Source organism: Pempheris klunzingeri, chromosome 9, assembly GCF_042242105.1.
Source record: "Pempheris klunzingeri isolate RE-2024b chromosome 9, fPemKlu1.hap1, whole genome shotgun sequence".
In the NCBI taxonomy this organism is placed as follows: Eukaryota; Metazoa; Chordata; class Actinopteri; order Acropomatiformes; family Pempheridae; genus Pempheris; species Pempheris klunzingeri.
Window position 1 is genome coordinate 22,125,012 of NC_092020.1, and position 18,932 is coordinate 22,143,943.

At 45.0% G+C, this 18,932-nt stretch overlaps 1 protein-coding gene across 1 annotated transcript in view; it reads left to right on the forward strand.

The window, feature by feature from the left end:
• Positions 1–18,576, forward strand: part of LOC139206901 (LIM and calponin homology domains-containing protein 1-like) — an 89,749-nt gene extending 71,173 nt beyond the window's left edge. The window contains exons 11-28 of the mRNA XM_070836508.1: positions 1,409–1,535; positions 1,841–1,995; positions 5,820–6,303; positions 7,557–7,859; positions 8,330–8,429; positions 8,601–8,704; positions 8,791–8,896; positions 9,528–9,602; positions 10,410–10,438; positions 11,432–11,545; positions 13,457–13,549; positions 13,777–13,941; positions 14,106–14,200; positions 14,441–14,602; positions 15,215–15,310; positions 16,031–16,139; positions 16,859–16,961; positions 17,859–18,576. Coding sequence (XP_070692609.1) covers positions 1,409–1,535; positions 1,841–1,995; positions 5,820–6,303; positions 7,557–7,859; positions 8,330–8,429; positions 8,601–8,704; positions 8,791–8,896; positions 9,528–9,602; positions 10,410–10,438; positions 11,432–11,545; positions 13,457–13,549; positions 13,777–13,941; positions 14,106–14,200; positions 14,441–14,602; positions 15,215–15,310; positions 16,031–16,139; positions 16,859–16,961; positions 17,859–17,884 — 2,446 coding nt within the window. The 3' untranslated portion in view covers positions 17,885–18,576. The remainder of the gene's footprint in view (positions 1–1,408; positions 1,536–1,840; positions 1,996–5,819; positions 6,304–7,556; positions 7,860–8,329; positions 8,430–8,600; positions 8,705–8,790; positions 8,897–9,527; positions 9,603–10,409; positions 10,439–11,431; positions 11,546–13,456; positions 13,550–13,776; positions 13,942–14,105; positions 14,201–14,440; positions 14,603–15,214; positions 15,311–16,030; positions 16,140–16,858; positions 16,962–17,858) is intronic.
• Positions 18,577–18,932: the final 356 nt, after the last annotated feature.

Here is an 18,932-nt window from a genome sequence, read left to right on the forward strand (position 1 = left end):
GAAGAAATATGATGAAAATATTTTTTCAAATAATCTAGTGGACATGCTTTTTTGCTGGCAACGATCCATTCCTCTCAGATTTGTGCAAAGTGCTTGTAATAGTGGCTGTGGAGAGGATTTACTAAACTGTGCTGCTCCAACATCACCTCAGTGCTTCTGCCAGCTGCCTGCCTCATGTATCACAACCATTTAGACCACGCTCCCAATAAAAAAATTTAAAAAAAACATGCTGATCTCCTTCGCTGCTAAAGCTAATGCAAAAAGTGCAGCGTTTCATGAAGCTGGACAGTGGATTCATAACCAGGCCATGACTTAAATGCATGTTGGTTTGACGTTTTAAAGAGCATACAGTTATTCATTGCAGTGGCACTACATGCTTACCCATCCCACTGGCCAAAATGTAAGATAAAATAACATGTCAGTCATATCTTAAGTTGAAAACTCCATCAAACCTTTGACCAGGAGTGAACGCTGTAAAGGTCACTGTTTTGTCGTTTCAAGCCAAGCGATACTTTTGCTTGTTGGCAATGTATCAATTAAAACAAAAAAAGGACAATTATTAAAGCAAGAATACAGTGATTTTACCCACTTTAAGCCTGTTTTGATCAACTAGTTTAGCTGCATGCTCCTAACAGTAAGGCTGCACTTTACTGTCTTGTGTCTAATCTTAAAATGGATGCTCCAACATTACTGACTGAACAAGTGTTAAGGCCACTGTAACCCTTCTGTAACAAGCCTTTGTTTGACTGTGTGAAGGCCATACTGGTTGTTGCATCTCGTGCACTCGCATCACAATGTTACTTACAGCTTTACAGCCACAGGTATGTACACCTGAAGCTGATATTTGCAACTGTGTGGTTAAATGGCATTCTACCATTCTTACTGTAATGCAGTTCCTGTTGAAAGAAATGGATCATTCAGAAGCTTAAACCAAAGGCAACCTGAGAGGGAGGAATACTGCTCGATTTTGGTGCAGGGGCAGATGGGTTGGATTTTTTAATAAATATGGATGTTACCTTCGAAGATGCAGTTTAATCATTCATGAGATCTTTGATACATGCATCTTATTTCGGTATCTATACTGAGCCACTGGTTACAAGTTGTTCTTTTTTTCCTTATGCTGAATTTGTACCTTTTCTTTGATATTACTCTCTGAACACATAAACTGATTTTGGTGGAGCATCAAGGGAGAACGAGGTCAGGGTACAGAGTTTTTACTGTGCCCCACATGACTTAATGATACAAATGCTAGCATACAATCCTACTCTAAGGCACTGATGGAAATGAATGTAATGACTAGCAGCATTGTGGAAAAAAAATTTAAAAACTCAACCATGTCCTATTCAGGAAATGTCAACACATGTTTTTTCATTATCCATGCTCTGTCTTTCTCTTTCCCTCCCTCTAGGAGTGTGAGTATGATTGACATGCGTGGTGAGGAGGAGGCCATCTTGCAGCCCCACAGTCAGGTGCGTCATGAACTGATGCACAACCAGTACAACAAGATGAGGGAAGAGGAGGATCACTGGCAGGATGTGAGTGTCTCAGATTGAGTTGACTTTATGTTATGGTCCATGCATGTTTATTTATTTATGATTAAGATGATTTCTATCTATTTCTATTTTTGCTGGACTTTCATGCCTCCAATGTGGAACGAGTTGATCAGTTATATGCAGAGATTTTAGTGCATGTAGGCCGAAGCACTCCAGTCGTTTTTTGCTGTGTCCCAGTTACACAACTTAAATCAGTCTTCTAGGGCCACAGCAGTGCAGCTGGGCCAAGCACTCTTCCCTTGTTTCACTTGGAGCCGAAACAATTCTGATCTGTTTGTGTGCTTCAGGACCTGGCCCGCTGGAAAAATCGGAGGAGGAGTATTTCCCAAGACCTCATCAAGAAGGAGGAGGAGAGGAAGATGATGGAGCAGGTGATGTCAGGCACCTGTCCCTCAGAGAGGAGGAGAAGCATCAAGACCTACAGAGAGATTGTGGAAGACAAGTAGGTGAAATACACATAAAGAGGATGTTGCATTTGTATTCAGCCAAAAAAAAAACCTGCACAAGGTGTACAAGCAGGCAACAGCCAAATTGGCCATCAACTCGCCCACATTGATGACAAGATGGCGCCGCGAGAGTGGCAGCCAGTTGCAGCAGCTCCTCAAAACTTTTCTTGTTTCTTCCTTATTTTTGTGTGTTTCCCGTGTTTTTTGTTGCTTTTCAACCAACAACTGGGCAGAATTTTTGCACATCAACCACTGATGTGCAATTTACGTCGGAATCAGAATGTCTCGCACCGTTTTTGACATTCTAGAGTCCGCATCTGGTGACCCGTTCAGCCACGGCTCCATTGTTTACACCCGGGAACAGCTGTTGGCGCTGCGCCAAGCCGGGCCTCATCTGACATGGGAGAAGCCTGACATCCCCGCTGAGCTCCGGAGGAGGAAGAGAGGATGCAGAGCCGGAGTAAAGCGTCGGGAGAGGAAGAGACGGTACAAACCATCCATACCGTCTTTAATTATGGGCAACGTGAGGTCTCTCCCCAACAAGATAGAGGAACTAACGGCGCTGACCAGACTGCAGCGGGAGTACCGGGAGTGCAGCATCATGCACTTCACGGAGACATGGCTGAACGAACTCACTCCGGATTCGCTCGTAACTTTGGACGGTTTCCACCTCGTCAGAGCGGACCGGAGCGTGAGGGAGAGTGGTAAGAAGAAAGGAGGGGGACTGGTGATGTACGTGAATGAGCGGTGGTGTAACCCGGGGCACGTCAGCGTCAGAGAACAGCGCTGCACCAAGGATGTTGAACTGCTGGCAGTCGGCCTGCGGCCATACTACCTGCCGAGGGAGTTTTCACATGTCATTGCGTTGACTGTGTACATCCCCCCCTCGGCCGACGCGGCTGCCGCCTGCGAGATCATCCACAGTGTTGTGTCCCAGCTGCAGACATCCCACCCCCAGTCCCTCATCCTCATATCAGGAGACTTTAATCATGCATCGCTGTCTACCACTCTCCCCAAATTCCGCCAGTATGTGGACTGCTTCACAAGAGACAATAAAACCCTGGACTTACTGTATGCAAACACCAAGGATGCATACAGTTCATCACCCCTCCCCCCGCTGGGCCGCTCAGATCACAACCTGGTGAGACTGCAGCCCATTTACATACCTTTGGTGAAGAAACAACCCCCCACCAAAAGGTATGTGAAGAAGTGGTCGAAGGAGGCCACTGAGGCGCTGCAGGACTGTTTTCACACCACGGACTGGGATGTGCTGTGCAGCCCCCACGGAGAGGACATCGACACTATGACCCACTGCATCACGGACTACATTAACTTCTGTGTGGAGAACACCGTACCCACCAGGAAAGTACGGTGCTTCTCCAATAACAAACCCTGGGTGACCTCAGAACTGAAGGCCCTGCTGAAGGAGAAGAAGAGAGTCTTCAGATCTGGGGACAAGGAGGAGCTGAGGAGGGTGCAGAAGGAGCTGAAGAAGAAGATCTGGGAGTGCAAGGCCAGATACAGGACCAAGATGGAGAGCCACTTGCAGACTAACAATGTAAGGGCAGTCTGGAGAGGACTAAAAACCATCTCTGGTCACAGCAGAGGCCATGAGAGGGGGCTGGAAGGAGACCAGGAGAGGGCAAACGAACTTAATCTGTTTTTCAACAGATTTGACTCTGCCCCCGCCCCTCCCCCCACTCACCAAAGCACGGACCATCCCAGCACTCTGACACCCCCCTCCCCCTACACCCCATGCCTCTCCATAACAGCTAACCAGGTGAGAAGTGAGCTGAGGAAGACCAAGGCGAGGAAGGCCGCAGGTCCTGATGGCATCAGCTCCAGACTGTTGAAGGACTGTGCAGACCAGCTCTGTCAGGTGCTCCTGCACATCTTCAACCTGAGCCTGAGTCTGGAGAGGGTACCAGCTCTGTGGAAGACTTCCTGCGTGGTTCCGGTCCCAAAGACAACGCACCCCAGGGAGCCCCACCACTTCAGACCTGTGGCCCTCACTTCTCACCTGATGAAGACCATGGAGAGGATCATCCTCAAAAACCTCCGCCCCCTGGTGAGCCCACATCTGGATCCACTGCAGTTTGCCTACCAACCGAGCACTGGAGTGGATGATGCAGTCATCTACCTGCTTCACAGATCCCTGACTCACCTGGAGAACACCGGCAGCACTGTGAGGGTCATGTTCTTTGACTTCTCCAGTGCATTCAACACCATCCAGCCGTCACTGCTCAGGGTGAAGCTGGAAAGAGCGGGAGTGGACTGTCACCTGGCTGCATGGACAACAGACTATCTCACCAACAGACCGCAGTACGTGAGGCTCCAGGACTGTGTGTCTGACATGGTGGTCTGCAGCACAGGGACCCCACAGGGGACAGTACTCTCCCCCTTCCTCTTCACCCTGTACACCTCGGACTTCAGTTACAACTCTGGGAGCTGTCACCTCCAGAAGTTCTCCGATGACACAGCCATCGTAGGGTGTGTGTCAGAGGGGGACGAACAGGAGTACCGGGAGGTCGTCTCCAGCTTCGTTGACTGGTGTGAGCTAAACCATCTTCAGCTCAACACCAGCAAGACAAAGGAGATGGTGATTGACTTCCGCAGGAAGACATCCCAGACTGCACCGGTGAACATCCAGGGACTGGACATTGAGAGGGTGGAGACCCTCAAATACCTGGGTGTTCACCTCAACAACAAACTGGACTGGTCTCACAACACAGACGTCCTGTACAAGAAGGGCCAAAGTCGTCTCCACCTGCTGAGGAGACTGAGGTCCTTTGGAGTGTGCAGGACTCTGCTCAGGACTTTTTATGACTCTGTGGTGGCGTCTGCAGTCCTCTATGCAGTGGTCTGCTGGGGAGGAGGGAGCACGGAGAGGGACAGAAAGAGACTGAACAGGCTGGTCAGGAGGGCCGCTTCTGTCCTGGACTGCTCCCTGGACTCCATAGAGGAGGTGGGTGAGAGGAGGACACTAACAAAACTCAAGTCCATCATGGACAACCCCTCTCACCCCCTGCATGAGACTGTGGGGGCCCTCAGCAGCTCTTTCAGCAGCAGGCTGAGGCACCCACCCTGCAAGAAGGAACGCTACCGCAGGTCATTTCTCCCATCAGCCATCAGACTCTTTAACACCAGCATCACTGGCTGATGTTAATATACTGCCTACCATCCATGCCATTCCATTCCTGTAAATATCCTATGGTGTAAATATTTATTTCATTTCATCACAATCCATATATTTATATCTATATTTATATTTATATTTATATTTATATTTGCTATTTTTTGTCTTTTCTATTGCTTTGTTCTTTCACTGTCCCTGTTTATATTGTTGCTGCTGTAACAAGAAAATTTCCCCCTATGGGGGATAAAATAAAGAAGTCTAAAGTCTAAAGTCTAAAGTCTAAAAGTCACATAGCTTAGAAGGATTTCTATGACCAGAAAATTCTGCCTTTGCTTCATGTCCACACTAAACCGCATCATCAGTGTGTGAAAGAGACAAAACGTCGTCCATAACGATCGTTGCTGCTTGTGTTAGATGCCTCTAGTAATTTCCTGAAAACAAAGTCCATGATTTATTCTGCACCTTTCTTTGCGATGTCTTTTTAGTGTTTAGAATAAAGAATGCTAGTTGTGAAATGAAGGGCCTAGGACGTTAAATCATTTGTCATATTGATTGCCAGATTGCCAACAGAGACAAGCAAAGTTAATGTTTACTTAATGTAAATGAAACTGTCCTATCAGTTGCTTCATATTTTACACAGCTGTTTTGTTTTATCTCTTCTGTGCCTCTTTCACTCTTCAACAGGGAGCGTCGCGAAGAGGAGCTGCGGGACGCCTACAAGAAAGCCAGAACCACGGAGGAGGCATCAGCCATCCTCCAGCGCTACGCCCAGCGTTTCTCCATCAGTGAAGCAGTCCTGGAACGCCTACAGCTGCCAAAGCTACTGGACCGCAGCATATCTGCTGATCCCTCCTTTCCCTGCACACCCTTCCCTCTCTCCCTCTCCCTCTCCGCCTCCCCAACAACCCCAGACCCCTTCGACGTGGACCCCAACGGGCCCATGAGGTATCTGCGGCAACAGTCCGCCCCCGCTCCAAAGTTCACGTCCACACTGGAGGCACGAATTGAGGAGTTTCCCAAAGACTCTTCACACCAGCGGCCTCAGATTCGCTCTCGCTCGTCTGAGCCGCCATCCACCCGAGGCCTGTCACCCAAACCGGTGCCTTTGCTGACGCCCAAGCCTTACTTCCAGTCCCGACCCACAGCAAATGAACCCTGGCCAAGCAAGGTGAGACTAACTCTGAAACACTTATCATTACATTGCTGATGTAACTGTGCTTTAAATCTTCCAAATGCCATGTGGGTTGTTTCTTTTTCAAATGTCTGGTTGCCTCAGTAAAAACTCCTCAGTAGACCACAGCCCACAGTGTCGACCCTGTTCAGGTTCTTTATACTGAGATGATTAAGTTTTGTCCTTAAATATATAAAATAATAGAGACTTGGTTAGTGTAACCACAACAGTTCTGCAGAAGGAATAGTTGAGGTCTTGACCACTTTACGTGTCATTACTTCCCAGTGTTGGCTGCTCTCCCACGGGCTGATGGGTAAATTCCCTTCCAGCTGTCTTGGCAGATACATTTGAATACCACAGAGCCACCATGGTGATGAGCTGGCTGGTTTCTAGGATAAGACCTCCCCCTCTAGAAGAAGCCATGTAATGTTTCAGTGTAGCTCAAAGTACTCTCAACAGGATCCATTTCCTTTTCTTCTGAAAAAAATGCCAAATGGGAATATTCAAAATCAAGATCTTATGTTTTGGTGTGGCAGGGAGGGAGGGGCAGGTTATTACCAGACCTAATGGGGCAGAGCACTTTTCTGGAATGTCTTGTCAGGAGTCTGAGCGGAGCCCGGCTTTGAATGGAGCCCTCTGTTCCCTATTGACTTAAGAAGTTGACAAGTAGGGCCCTCTCAATGTGAAGTGGGCTCCCAGTGGACAAAGAGGGCCCACACAGGCTGCTCGGAGAGGGAGGAGAAGGTGGAGGCGGAGGGGAGCAGACTGAGAGACTGCATTCACCCAACTCCATCACTGTGTCTTAAGTTACCGCTCGCTAGGAGCTCCTCACACATACATTAGTGCCTCTTTGTCATAGAGGCCAGTATGGTGTTGTGAGCTAGATGAATAGCTAATAATGAACAGAGATGAGAGGCCTGTAATGACCACAAATGAGGGCACTGGGTTTTTAGGCACGGGGTTTATTTTCATTTTTTGGTTCTCATCAACCCATTTTTGTAAGTGTTGAAAATGTTTTTGAAATTTACCCCATGTTCTCAAGTTTGAGTAGATTAATAATTCTGAATAATCCTCGGAAGAATAAATCCTTGGAATTAAACAGAATAGCGACAATATTCATTTAAAGAGAAATTGAATCAACCAGTCAGCTTTCTCTCAAGTCCAAATCTTCAACTGGTCATATTGTAATTAATCAGGACAGACTCATCAACATATGCCAATGTTAAACATGTTAAACTCTTGTGATTTAGGCGGATGGTTTGTTCAGAGTCAACGGCGACATCGATGTTCCCACCACACCTGAGAGTCAAGGAAGGGAATCTCCTCCTCGTTTCCAGGCGTCTCCTTCAAAAACCAGCAACAGCACTGTGCACGCTCCCTCGTCAGCAGCCTCCCCAACACACAGTCCACACGCCTCAAGCAGAGGACAAAGCCCAGTGGCAACAAAGGCGAAGGAGGCGAAAGATGGCACAGAATCGGCTTCTAAGGACGTCCGAGACGAGAAAGTCATTCAGCATTCGACACCACCCAGCCGGCCCACCTCACTCCCATCGGTCAGGATAAGGATGTTTCATGGTTTCATTACAGTAAAACCCTGAAAATAGAATCTTAAATCCAATCAAATTAAGAACAGGCGATTGATGCATGGGCCTCACAGCAAAAAGGTTCCGGGTTTGAATCCGCTGGCCAGCAGGTTTGCAGAATGAGCCTGGGGCCTTTCTGCGTGGGGTTTGCATGTTCTCCCTGTGTGTGCATTGGTGTTCTCCAGGTTCTCCGGCTTCCTCCCACAGTCCAAAGACACACAGGTTAATTGGTGACTCTAAATTACCCATAGGTGTGAGTGTGAGCATGAATGGTTGTCTGTTCCTGTGTCCGTCCTGTGATTAACTAGCGACCAATGTCAACTGGGATTGAGTCCACTGAGTCCATTTTTATACAAATAGCCCATTAACTACACAGGCCTCTTGATCTCAGGCTTGTTTAGTTCATTATTCAACTTGGAAACCATCTGTGATCCTGATAGGAGTTGCACAAGCCGGAAGACAGCTTTGGAAAGACTGGGGGCCAGTCAGTAGCTGCTCCAGAGAAGTCGGATGCTGCAGCTCAACAAGCACCACCTGCAGGTCTGAACAGCACACTGCTATACTGACCTCTTGTGGTTACTCAGACTTGTCATTGCTGGTCACGGACTGATTTTTTAAACATGACTAAAGAATTTTGAGGAGAAATGTAAAACAAAAGTGTGGTTAGTTTTCTGTTTTTCAAGATAAAATCTTGCTCTTGTGTGTTTCCAGAAGCTAAACAAGAACAGGAAAAACCTGAACCATCCGGTCCAAACATCGCAAATATTGTCCAGTCAGGGGTCGGCACACAGCAAAGTCAGTCACTAACCCCACAGGTGAGGTTGCAAACTTTTGTCACCAAACACGTCCAATGAAACAATCACCCAACCATCCAATGGATAATCTTTGAATGTCCCTGCAGGCAAGTGTTCCCAGTTCCCAGGAGAGACCACAGGAGAGAGAGACTGTACCAAGCTTAGCTGAACCAGGATCATTTGTGTGTCACCCTTCAAAGGACACAACAGCAGGTCAGCGAGCCCCTCGCATCCAAATACCAAGCCAGCAGCTTCTTTTCCATACATCTCCTTGTTTTCTGAGCTTGATTAGCATATCGTCCTTGCTGGCTTTTTCCTGTTTTCCTTTCAGCCTGACACTGTGTCACTGTTATCAACCTTTTTTGGGAACCTGCACAAACTCTTGCTCCACCTTTTTGATCTTTTCAATAAGCTCTTACCCCATGAAAAGTCCCCTTTTCAGTTTTCAAAATGTAGAAGAGTACACAACCTGAGATCCAACAATAACATGTATAAACTATTACCTGTCCAGATAGAGTAATAAAAACACTGCTTTGTTTTTCTTAGCTTTTCTGTCTTAATAATTTTGGATTGTCTTGAAATTTTAGTGAGTGACATGTTGCCTTTTTTTTTTAACAAATCGGAATCACAGCCTTTTTTTAAGGCTATAGATTGTTTTTCCAGTTACGATTAATTTAGCTTAGACCATCTCTGGAGCAGAACTATAAAAGCCTCCCCCAGTTCTCTCGATGTCCATACCAACACCTGGTTTTGACATCTGTTTATCCCTTATTGCTCCTGTCCCTCCCTCCCTTCCCTCACTCCCTCCTGTCCTTCCACCCACATATTTTTTATTTCACTATAGAGTATGAAATCAGTGTCAGGTCTCCGCTGGCAACCAGCAACCCTAAGTTACGCTGGGAGTTCTTCGCTCCGCCAGGTAAACCCCGTCATTCGTCGGTGGAGCTCATGTTTCCATCCCCAGGTGCTAAATGTGCAGGGTTTCCCTGCCGTTTCTTCAAGGGCTAAACAACAGCCCTTCAGTCCCATCTCTTGTTTTTCACTCATTTCCACAGTGCTGTGGATGCTCAGTGACGTGCTCGCTCTCTCTTTTGTGTGTTCTGTCGTTTCTTATTTGTACTCCAACTATGTACAATGAAACAAAGGCAGATTGCTCAAGTTTTACATCATCTGTGTTCATTGTTAAAGAGTGTATTTCATTTTGGTTCATATCAGTATTGTCATGTTAATTGTCATACACCGTCTTTCCAAAATATCCACTAATGTAGGTCAAATATGGAAGTTTATGAAAATGATCACAGATGACCCACTAATGGGTGGCCTACTTAACTTAACTATCAGTTTTCTTTGCCTCAGTGTGTGTTTCATTGCCAGCTTTTCCACCAAACGCTGCAAGATCAACATCTGGATCACTCCCGGCTCAGCGATTTTGAAAAAGTTCAAACTTATAGCCGAGTACATCCAAAGATTAAGACAAAATAAAAGTTGAAAGGCAATAAAAGATGGCTGCTTATTATTTAGCTCCAGATGTAGTCTGTTGGTGGACTGTTTTCTTCGTTCTCTTTCATCTGCATCTTTACTCCTTAAGTTGTCAAATCAGCACTTGCCGTGTTGTCATTCTCCTAAACATTTGCCCCACCAAACGATATTTACTTTGATCACCTGTATCAGAAATGTTTGTTTAAATTGTATTTTAACTACTGCTCCTCTCACACTTCCACTACAGAAGAGATGGAGAAGGACTGCCGCGGAAACGTGAGTAAAAAAACATCTGACTCCATAATATTTCATTGTCAGACTCTGAAAAACCCTTTTACTGCTTCTCATCTGGCTTCTCATCTGCTGGGTTACATTATTTTAATTGAACATGCATGTACACAGATATCAAACTGAAGTCAAATGCTGAAAACAGACTAAAATCCAGGGAAAAAAGTAATTACAAATCTGCAGGTAAGATTAAAGGAAAATCTCCAGGTATGAGAGAGATCATAAACCAAGAAAAACTACCTGGATTTAAACCCTTCGTTAGCAGTTAACACTTAATTATGAGTTTTTACATTTAGAAACATCTGCTATTTTAGATATAAAGTTAATCGTGTTTCAAAAAGTGGTTTGTAAGCAAAATGTCATCATTATTTTCTTAGATTAGACATCAGCTTTTAGTGCTGTTTTATTTCAAATTGTGAACTCACTGTGTCATACTGCAAGGCTCTACCTCATATCACTGGACACACTAGATTAGTTCATGTAGCATGCCAGATGAGGATGCTGTAGAGAACGGCTGAGACTGCTTTTGTTTTTCTTTGAGCTCATCTGTCTCTTTCTCTGTCTTCTCTCTCCTTAGTAGGAGTCCTTTGGCTAGCATTGGAGTAGTGCTGTTGTGGTAGACCAACTACTTCTGTCTCCTCCCTTCCCTTCTTCTTTTCCTGTGATGGATGTGTGTGCACATTGGTGTTGATCTGTGTGTATGGCCGTGTGTGTGTGTGTGTGTGTGTGTGTGTGTGTGTTGGTGTCCCACTGGTTTCACAATTTGGTGAGAGTGCGTGTTTGTTTATGAACGATGTGTTGTGGTTTGTATGTGTGAACGTGTGCACGAATATTTGTATGCCGTCTATCTATTTGTGCACATTGGTGTCTGTTTGTATGGATGGGTGTGTGTTTGTTTGTATGGATGGGTGTGTGTGTGTGTGTGTGTGTGTGTCTGTTTGTATGGATGTGTGTGCGTGGGTGTGTGTTGGGGTCTATCAGGTGTCAATCCCGGTGTTGCCCCAGGCCAGGCGGGGTGACCGCTGGTCTTGGGACCCGGATGAGGAGCGAAAGCGTCAGGAAAGGTGGCAGCAAGAGCAGGAGCGCATGCTGCAGGTACATAGTATACCTCAAAGGGTAAAGCATGGCGCATGAGCCTGCAAGGTTTAGGGGTTCAGTTCCTCATGGAGCACAGCTTCCGAGCGAGGCATCAGCATTGTGAGGATCAGGTGCAGGACTGAATCTTAGCTGGAAATATCTAATGCAGTTTAGCAACTGAGTATACAAACACTTTCTAGGGAGAGAAATGAGTAGTTGAGATACCTCAGCCCCAAATAGATCATTTTAATGTTTTAATGTGTGATTTATGAGTCTTCACACTCTGTATGCCATTGGCAACAACACATACAACTCACAGCTGACCTACAAGTTCAGTGTAACTGTATTAGTCCATCAGCACAACGCATTTAGGCATAACAGGATCATTTGCTATTTAGCATTCAGCAGCTTCACCTTTCATGAAGCTCTGACAACGCAGTCGTGTCAAACTCCTCAAAGTTATACGTTTTGATACTAAAGAATAATTGATGTAGCTTTGTTAAAGGTGAAGAGGTTTTCAAAATGTCATAATAATCATATAGCTTGAATCATGCATAATAAAGACAAATACGTAGTAGGACGTGGGCTCTCCGTTATCGACAGTAATTAAAACTCCAGTCTCTTAATTGGCCGGTTTCACTAGCACAGCCCACATGATTGAATTTGGGTCAGAGACCACAAATTGGGATAATTTACTGTTGAACAAACCTAAAAAGGTCCGAATCAGACGGATTAACCACATACCATTGCTACTTGCAAAGCTTGCCTCTATGTATGTTTTATAATGAGCAACCCCCCACCCCCCCAACCCCTAGCCCAGCTACTCCCATGCACACTTTGACCACCAGAGGGCGATTTTGTGCAGTGGAAGAACCTCTACTTTGGTTTTGTTAGCTCACTGTCTCCATCTCATGCACACAATCAAACAAGGACTTTGTCCAAGGTTGCTGCTGTTGCTGCTGCCCAAATCACCCTCTCTCTCCTCAGCCAATCAGAGGTGCATCTCAGGTCCTCATATTCTTAAACTTGTAAAGGATACATTGGCATCCGTGGTATATTGCGCCCATCTACAGTGTAATCTCAACAAGTAAATCTTGAAAATAACAGGGATGAGAATAGATTTCTCTGCTTTCCAGTTGTTGCAGGACTGTTTGAGATGAGATGCGCTGAAATGGATGAATGTCTGGTGCATCAATGTGCTTGTTACCCCCCCAGTATATTCTGTGTTGTCTCTGTGCCTCGATCTGTCATCTGTCGTGCTTTATTTGCTTTCTTTCTAAATCTTGGACCTTTTAAATTGAGCTCTCTTTTGGGGTTCCTACACAAGTCTGAAAAGAGAGGAAGAATTAGTCCTCTGTGGTTTGTGCTTGTCTCAAATCATCTAAAATGTTGGAGGAACAAAAAATGTATTAAAACAGCATTTACAGGAAAACTGTGCAGGAACCCTGAGCTCAAAAGGGCTCTGCATGCTCTGCTTGTGCCTTTTGTCCACAGTGCTTGCTTCGGGTCTCTTTTGTTTGCTTTTTTTAACACACAAATATCAGATCTGAGCATGTTTTTAGCCATAATAGAGGTATCACAAGCTGTCTTTGCATTCATTGATGTCTGAAAGTTAAATCTTTTATTAAAAGTACATAACTGAGGGTATCTAACATGGAAATATTACATAGTTGATTATTACAGCTAGTTTTACAGGTCTCAGTCCAGTCTTGGATTAAATTCAGCAGGATACACTGGGAGAGGATTTTATCATCGAATGATTCAGGCTGAAGCCTTTCGAAAAGCCTCTCAGAGCTCCTTTTGATGCCAGATACGTCTGTGCACCATCTCTGTTTTCCCACCAAAATATTCACCGGCAGCGAGCAGTTTAGTCTTCCTCTTCGTTGAGGGTCTGTGCCGTGTGTCATGTGTCTGTTGCCATGGTAACAGGAGAAGTACCGCCGCGAGCAGGAGAAGCTGAAGGAGGAGTGGGAGAAAGCACAGAGGGAGGTGGCAGAGGAGGAGCGGAAGTACCACGAGGAGGTGTGTGCATGCTCAGGCTGTGCGGCGGTTTCCTTGGTGTCTTTTGACTTTGTTTTCTGTGTAATTTACACCGAGAATATCTGAAATCATGGTCATTTTGGAATTAAATGAATAGAAGGTGCGAGTTGTGTGTTTTTAAATCTAAAAGAAAAGTATATTTTCTGACTAACAATCTTAACCGATGATTGTACCAACATGCTGCTCACTCAACTCTCCCACAACAACAGGAGCGTAGGATACTGGAGGAAACTGTGGCGCCTCTGACTCCCCGCTCCTCGGCCCTGTCCTCCCCCAGCAGGGGGGAGTTCTCCTCCATCTCGGAACCCAAGGACACCATCGTCCGTTCGCTGGCCGACTGGGAACGCAAGCAGGAGCTGCTGGAGAGGCAGTCGGTGAATGGCTGATTGACTGATTATAGATAGATTGTTAAATTCATGCACTCATTTTATGTCACTTCAGGAGGGAACTCTGGGTGGTTTGGATTGCTTAAATAGGAAATGGGTTTTTTGATTGGTCGTCGAGCTAACTGTTCCTTGTTTGCGATTGGACGACACAGAGGGGGGGCACAGAAAGTGTGGACTGGAAACGAAAAGAAAATGACAGAACCAGTGACATCAGCACCGCTGACGACAGCATGAAAACAGGCCGAAGGTTAGTGAGCTATCTTAAAGTGGTAAACATTGAGTGCAGCTTAAAATAAGACCAGTTTAACAAGGTTATTATCAGACATGTGGGCACAGTGTGTAGAAGATGGAAACTGCAGAAATGTAAAGTAACTGCCAGAGAACAACTGTAAAGAAAAGCTATTGTGATGTTTTAGTTAATGGTCAGAAACACAATAAAATATCCATTTTCTATCAGTTTTCATCTCTGCATGTTTCTCACCCTCAGCTTGGTGAGTCAGAGCAGCAGTCAGGCGGAGACACTCGGTCACAGTCTGCAAAACGGCCAAAAACTTCCCCCGATGCCGACCAAGACCTCGACTCCAGTGAAGAAACAACAAGGGCCCACAGCAGACAGCAGCAAGCCCGGCCGGCCCACAGGAGACAGGAGGTGTGTGAATGTGTGTGAGAGACAGTTCCTGGATTTCGTAGTGTGAGAAAAACAATGCGTGTTGTTGGTTTTTTTTCCAGTCCCCACAACTTTCATTCTGAACATCATTTTATTTTTTTTTGTTCAATAAAAGTCAAGACTTCAAGACTGGCCCTTACACAGGACAGGACAGTGATAGATGTACGAGCATGAGGGTCAAAGTTCAAGGCGCAATGCTATGATGGAGTAGTATGTTCTAATTGTATACTACTGCATGGAAAGCATATATTTTGTAAGCACAGCTGCACCACAAGTGAGAAGAGCAGTATGCTCACGGTAAGTCTAACAGCTTCAGTTATCCTGTTTGACCACCAGGTGGCATCTTGTACCCGTATTTTCCCTGTAGTCTTCCACCACATAAAGAAACATCAGTCTGACAAGAAAGGTATTTCTTAGAATCTTATACAACAGTAACACAAAAACTGCTTTTTAAACAATGAAGTCTGGTTTTTGGTCCAAACATTGTTTAGCGGACTTGTGTTGTCCTGGCTTGGATTGGTTCGCCCGCACCCAATAGAGTCGCTGTAGCTACGAGTCGTCATCATCATGTTGCATGTTGCTGTCCATTTCCAGGATTGGTCCCATTGATAATAACATGGGCCGCAGCTCATCAAAACCCCCCGCAGCATGTCCTCCAACTCCAGACACACTGCCTCCAGCACCCAACAGGTACTGCATCACAAACAGGCCACATGCAGGTGGGGAGGGAGGTGGGAGGAGGGAGAGGGGCGCACTTCATTTCTGCACTGTCATTTTCTGCTTTGCTGCCTACATTTCTCCATCCATCTCATAATATGTGCCACTGCAGCAAGGACTTCTGAATGCAGTGGGAATTTCAATAAAGTACAGAGGAGTTTTTAATTCATTTGTCTAGAAAATTCAACTGCTCATCTACAGTCCAAAGTCATTCAAATACAATTTTAGTCGCAGATGTTTAAAAAAATAGCTCATAGAAGACACGAGAAGAACGATGCCGATGACGGGACGACGCACGAACAGAAAACACATCACACAAGAACCTTGATCAACAGAATTACAAACAAAAACAGCAAACATTGTAGACAAGGGAAGGAGGTATACTTCACCACTGCACTTTCTTTGTGTAAAATAAAAGCAATACATCTATTTTGTTGACTTAAGTCCACTGCAAAGATGGTGGAAATGCAGAGGATGCTATCTGACATTAAGATGAGGATCGGTCATTGTTTCCTGTGTTGAGAATTAGTCTGCTACTTTGAATTTTGAGGAGTCATTTTGAGTGTGATTAGATTTTTCTGTATCAGCAGCATTTCTTTATTGCTCTTCCTGTCTTTCAGATAAACAACGTATTAACTCTGTGTTCCTCTTTTATGTCCACCGCGTCTTTCCATCTCTTTCTCTGTCCTGTAGGTCTGTCAGTGGGAAGAAGCTGTGCTCCAGCTGCGGGCAGCCGTTGGGGAAGGGGGCGGCCATGATCATAGAGACCCTCAGTCTCTACTTCCACATTCAATGCTTTAAGGTCGGTGACAGAAAGATCACGTGTCCTCTCATAAGCTCTTTTCACGTCAAGATTCAGCCTCAGTCTCTGTTTTATTTTGTGTTTTATTCATTTAGTTTTCCATTAGAAGTTCTCTGCTTCAGCAGTGGTGTTGTTGTGCAAATGCACTTAAAGGATAAATCAGGCGATAATCTGTATTTCTTCTTTTATCACGAGAAAATCTCATGATAAGACAAAACTCAGCAAAAAAACGATCTGAAATAACAAGTACGGTTTGTGTATTCAAAGTCTTTCATATGTTATTCATCAATGAGCCACACTGTTGTACTGGCTGAGGTGTTCTTTCATGATTATTAACATGAGTCAACCCCACACACACCAATCTGCTGCCAGAAATACTAAAGCACCAAATGTGTGTTAATCCATGGCTCAAAATAGTCTCCAGTAAATGTACTATTCATCCCTGTTTGAAAAACTAAAAATCTGCTGTTTCCAGCTGTGTAAGAAATCCCTGAGACTTTTATAAAAAAAAATGAAACGCAACATTTTTGACATTTGTAATGAATTATATATTCAGTGGGAACCAATGGGCTCGTGGCTGAGTGTCACAGGCGGGACAGGAAAGTCGAAAACCACTGGAAGGCAAACAGATTGCTGGTTTCCATCTTTTCAACTAATGAGTAATTAATAAGTCATTTGTATTAATCAAACTGCCCCCCTCTGCTCCTGTGTCACTTCAGTGTGGGGTGTGTAAGGGACAGTTAGGGGACACCACCACGGGGACGGACGTCCGGATCAGAAACGGCCTCCTCAACTGCCACCAGTGCTACATCCGCTCCCGCTGTAAGTACCCCACCCCCCCCCCACCCCATCCCATCCCCTCCCATGTCCTCCTTCCATCGCTCTTGTTTTCGTCTGGCCCCCTTCCTGTCTCTATAGCAATGTTTCCATCCATTCTAAACATGAATGAAGCACATGTGTGTTCAGGTTCTAGCGCAAACAAAAAAAACCCACTAGGCATGAATGAATGACTTCCTGTTACATAATGTTCATAAAGAGAGAGTTAATCGTCATTAACATGTTTTAAAAAGGGTAAAGTGTTGATCCTTAGTGTTTGTTTAAGTTCACCACATCACTGATGAATTTTTTAAAAGGTGTCGTGGCACCAGTAGTAAATACGGTGGTCAGAAACCACAGTGGTTTGTTTGATTTAGTAATTTCAAAGTAAACGTTGACATTATCTCACGATAGAATTTAAGGTTTCATTCTGTAAGCAGCCCCGCTGTGTGGCTGATAAGACGGGGTGTTCTTTAATATAAAAACCCTACCCGGCGCAGCTTTAATAAAGACGTGTCAGACACAGCGACTCCTGGCTGAACGGAGCGATGGATCTGAAGCTGCACCGGGAGGAAGAGAAACTGGTGATGGAGCTGCTGGGAGAGGATGACAGTAACTTTCCAACCCCTCCACCTTGCCTGCACAGGAGCAACAACCCATGCAGACTAAAAGACACAGCTCACGTTTTACATGACCTCTCAGCAGCCGTCATCATTTAGGGACCAGAAAAACCACAAAATTAAATCAGAGCCTCAATGAAAAGATGCAGTAAAGTCATTATCCCAGATTAAGGGGTTTTGTGCCCTTAGAGCTGCATGTCCTTGAATTTGAAAATCCCTAAAAAAAAATCGTGGCTTATAAAAATTATGGGTTTCCTTCTCTTTCTCTTTGTTCCCTTTCAAGCGGCCGGACAGCCAACCACGTTGTGACGCTCGACAGAAAAGCACAAGGTTCATGGAAGAAACCCCATCCCTGTTCTAACCCGATTATCTGCAAATCATTCGCAGCGCGTCGGGATCTTTGCATCCTCTGCACCTCAATAACCAATGAAGATTCCTCGTAGGGGCCAAACAGGGACCTGGGGACAGTCTTTAAAATATATATATGATATAGATATATATATTCTTTGTGTTTATGTCATCTGATATGTGAGTGAAATCTGGATTTGATTGGTCCACGTATCACCACAGACTCTGTTACATCATGCAGCGAGAGACAGAGAGGGACACTGCTCTGGGGTGGCGGCCATGTTGAAAAGAAAACACAATAAGATTAAGGTATGCTTCAAACACAGGTAGGCTATGTTAGCGTCCCATACCGTCAGAGGGAACACACTAAAAGAGAGGACGGCATTCAAGTCTCGGTTAAGTAGAATCTGTTTTCCTTGGTGGAAACGATCTATATAATGGAAATGCAGTATATCACGTAGTTACTGGATTGTTTTTTTTTGTTTTTTTTTATCATTTAAGAAAGAATTTCTTAATTTGAAGTGATCAAAATCCAAGAAAACAGGAAAGAAAACTGAATATGTGGAGAGGCAGCTCAGATTGGATTTTCTTTATAACAGGCTGGATCTGCAAAATATGAATTTTATACCCCTTCGATGAAGAACTCGATTAAAACACAAACAAATGTGGAAACACTTGGGAAAACAAATAAAGGTCACTTATAAACCCACTATTTACAGTCGAAATTTTAACAGTAACTCGCTATTTTTTGGTCCTTTGGCCCTCACAGTGACCTCCTATCTCTTTCTCTGTGCTCCTGAATAAAATTAGCTGCTAGTATAAAAACACACTATAGATGTAGTGTCATCTTTAGGGCAATAACACCACATGTGAGCTGTTTCTGTGCTTTTGGGTCACAGCAGGTCGCTCCTCAGCCAGCCTGTCCACTTGGAAAGTCAGGACTTCAATGTGCCTTAGGAAAGCAAGGTGATGGGGGGGGGGGGGGGGGAACACCAGCTATGTGGTGTTT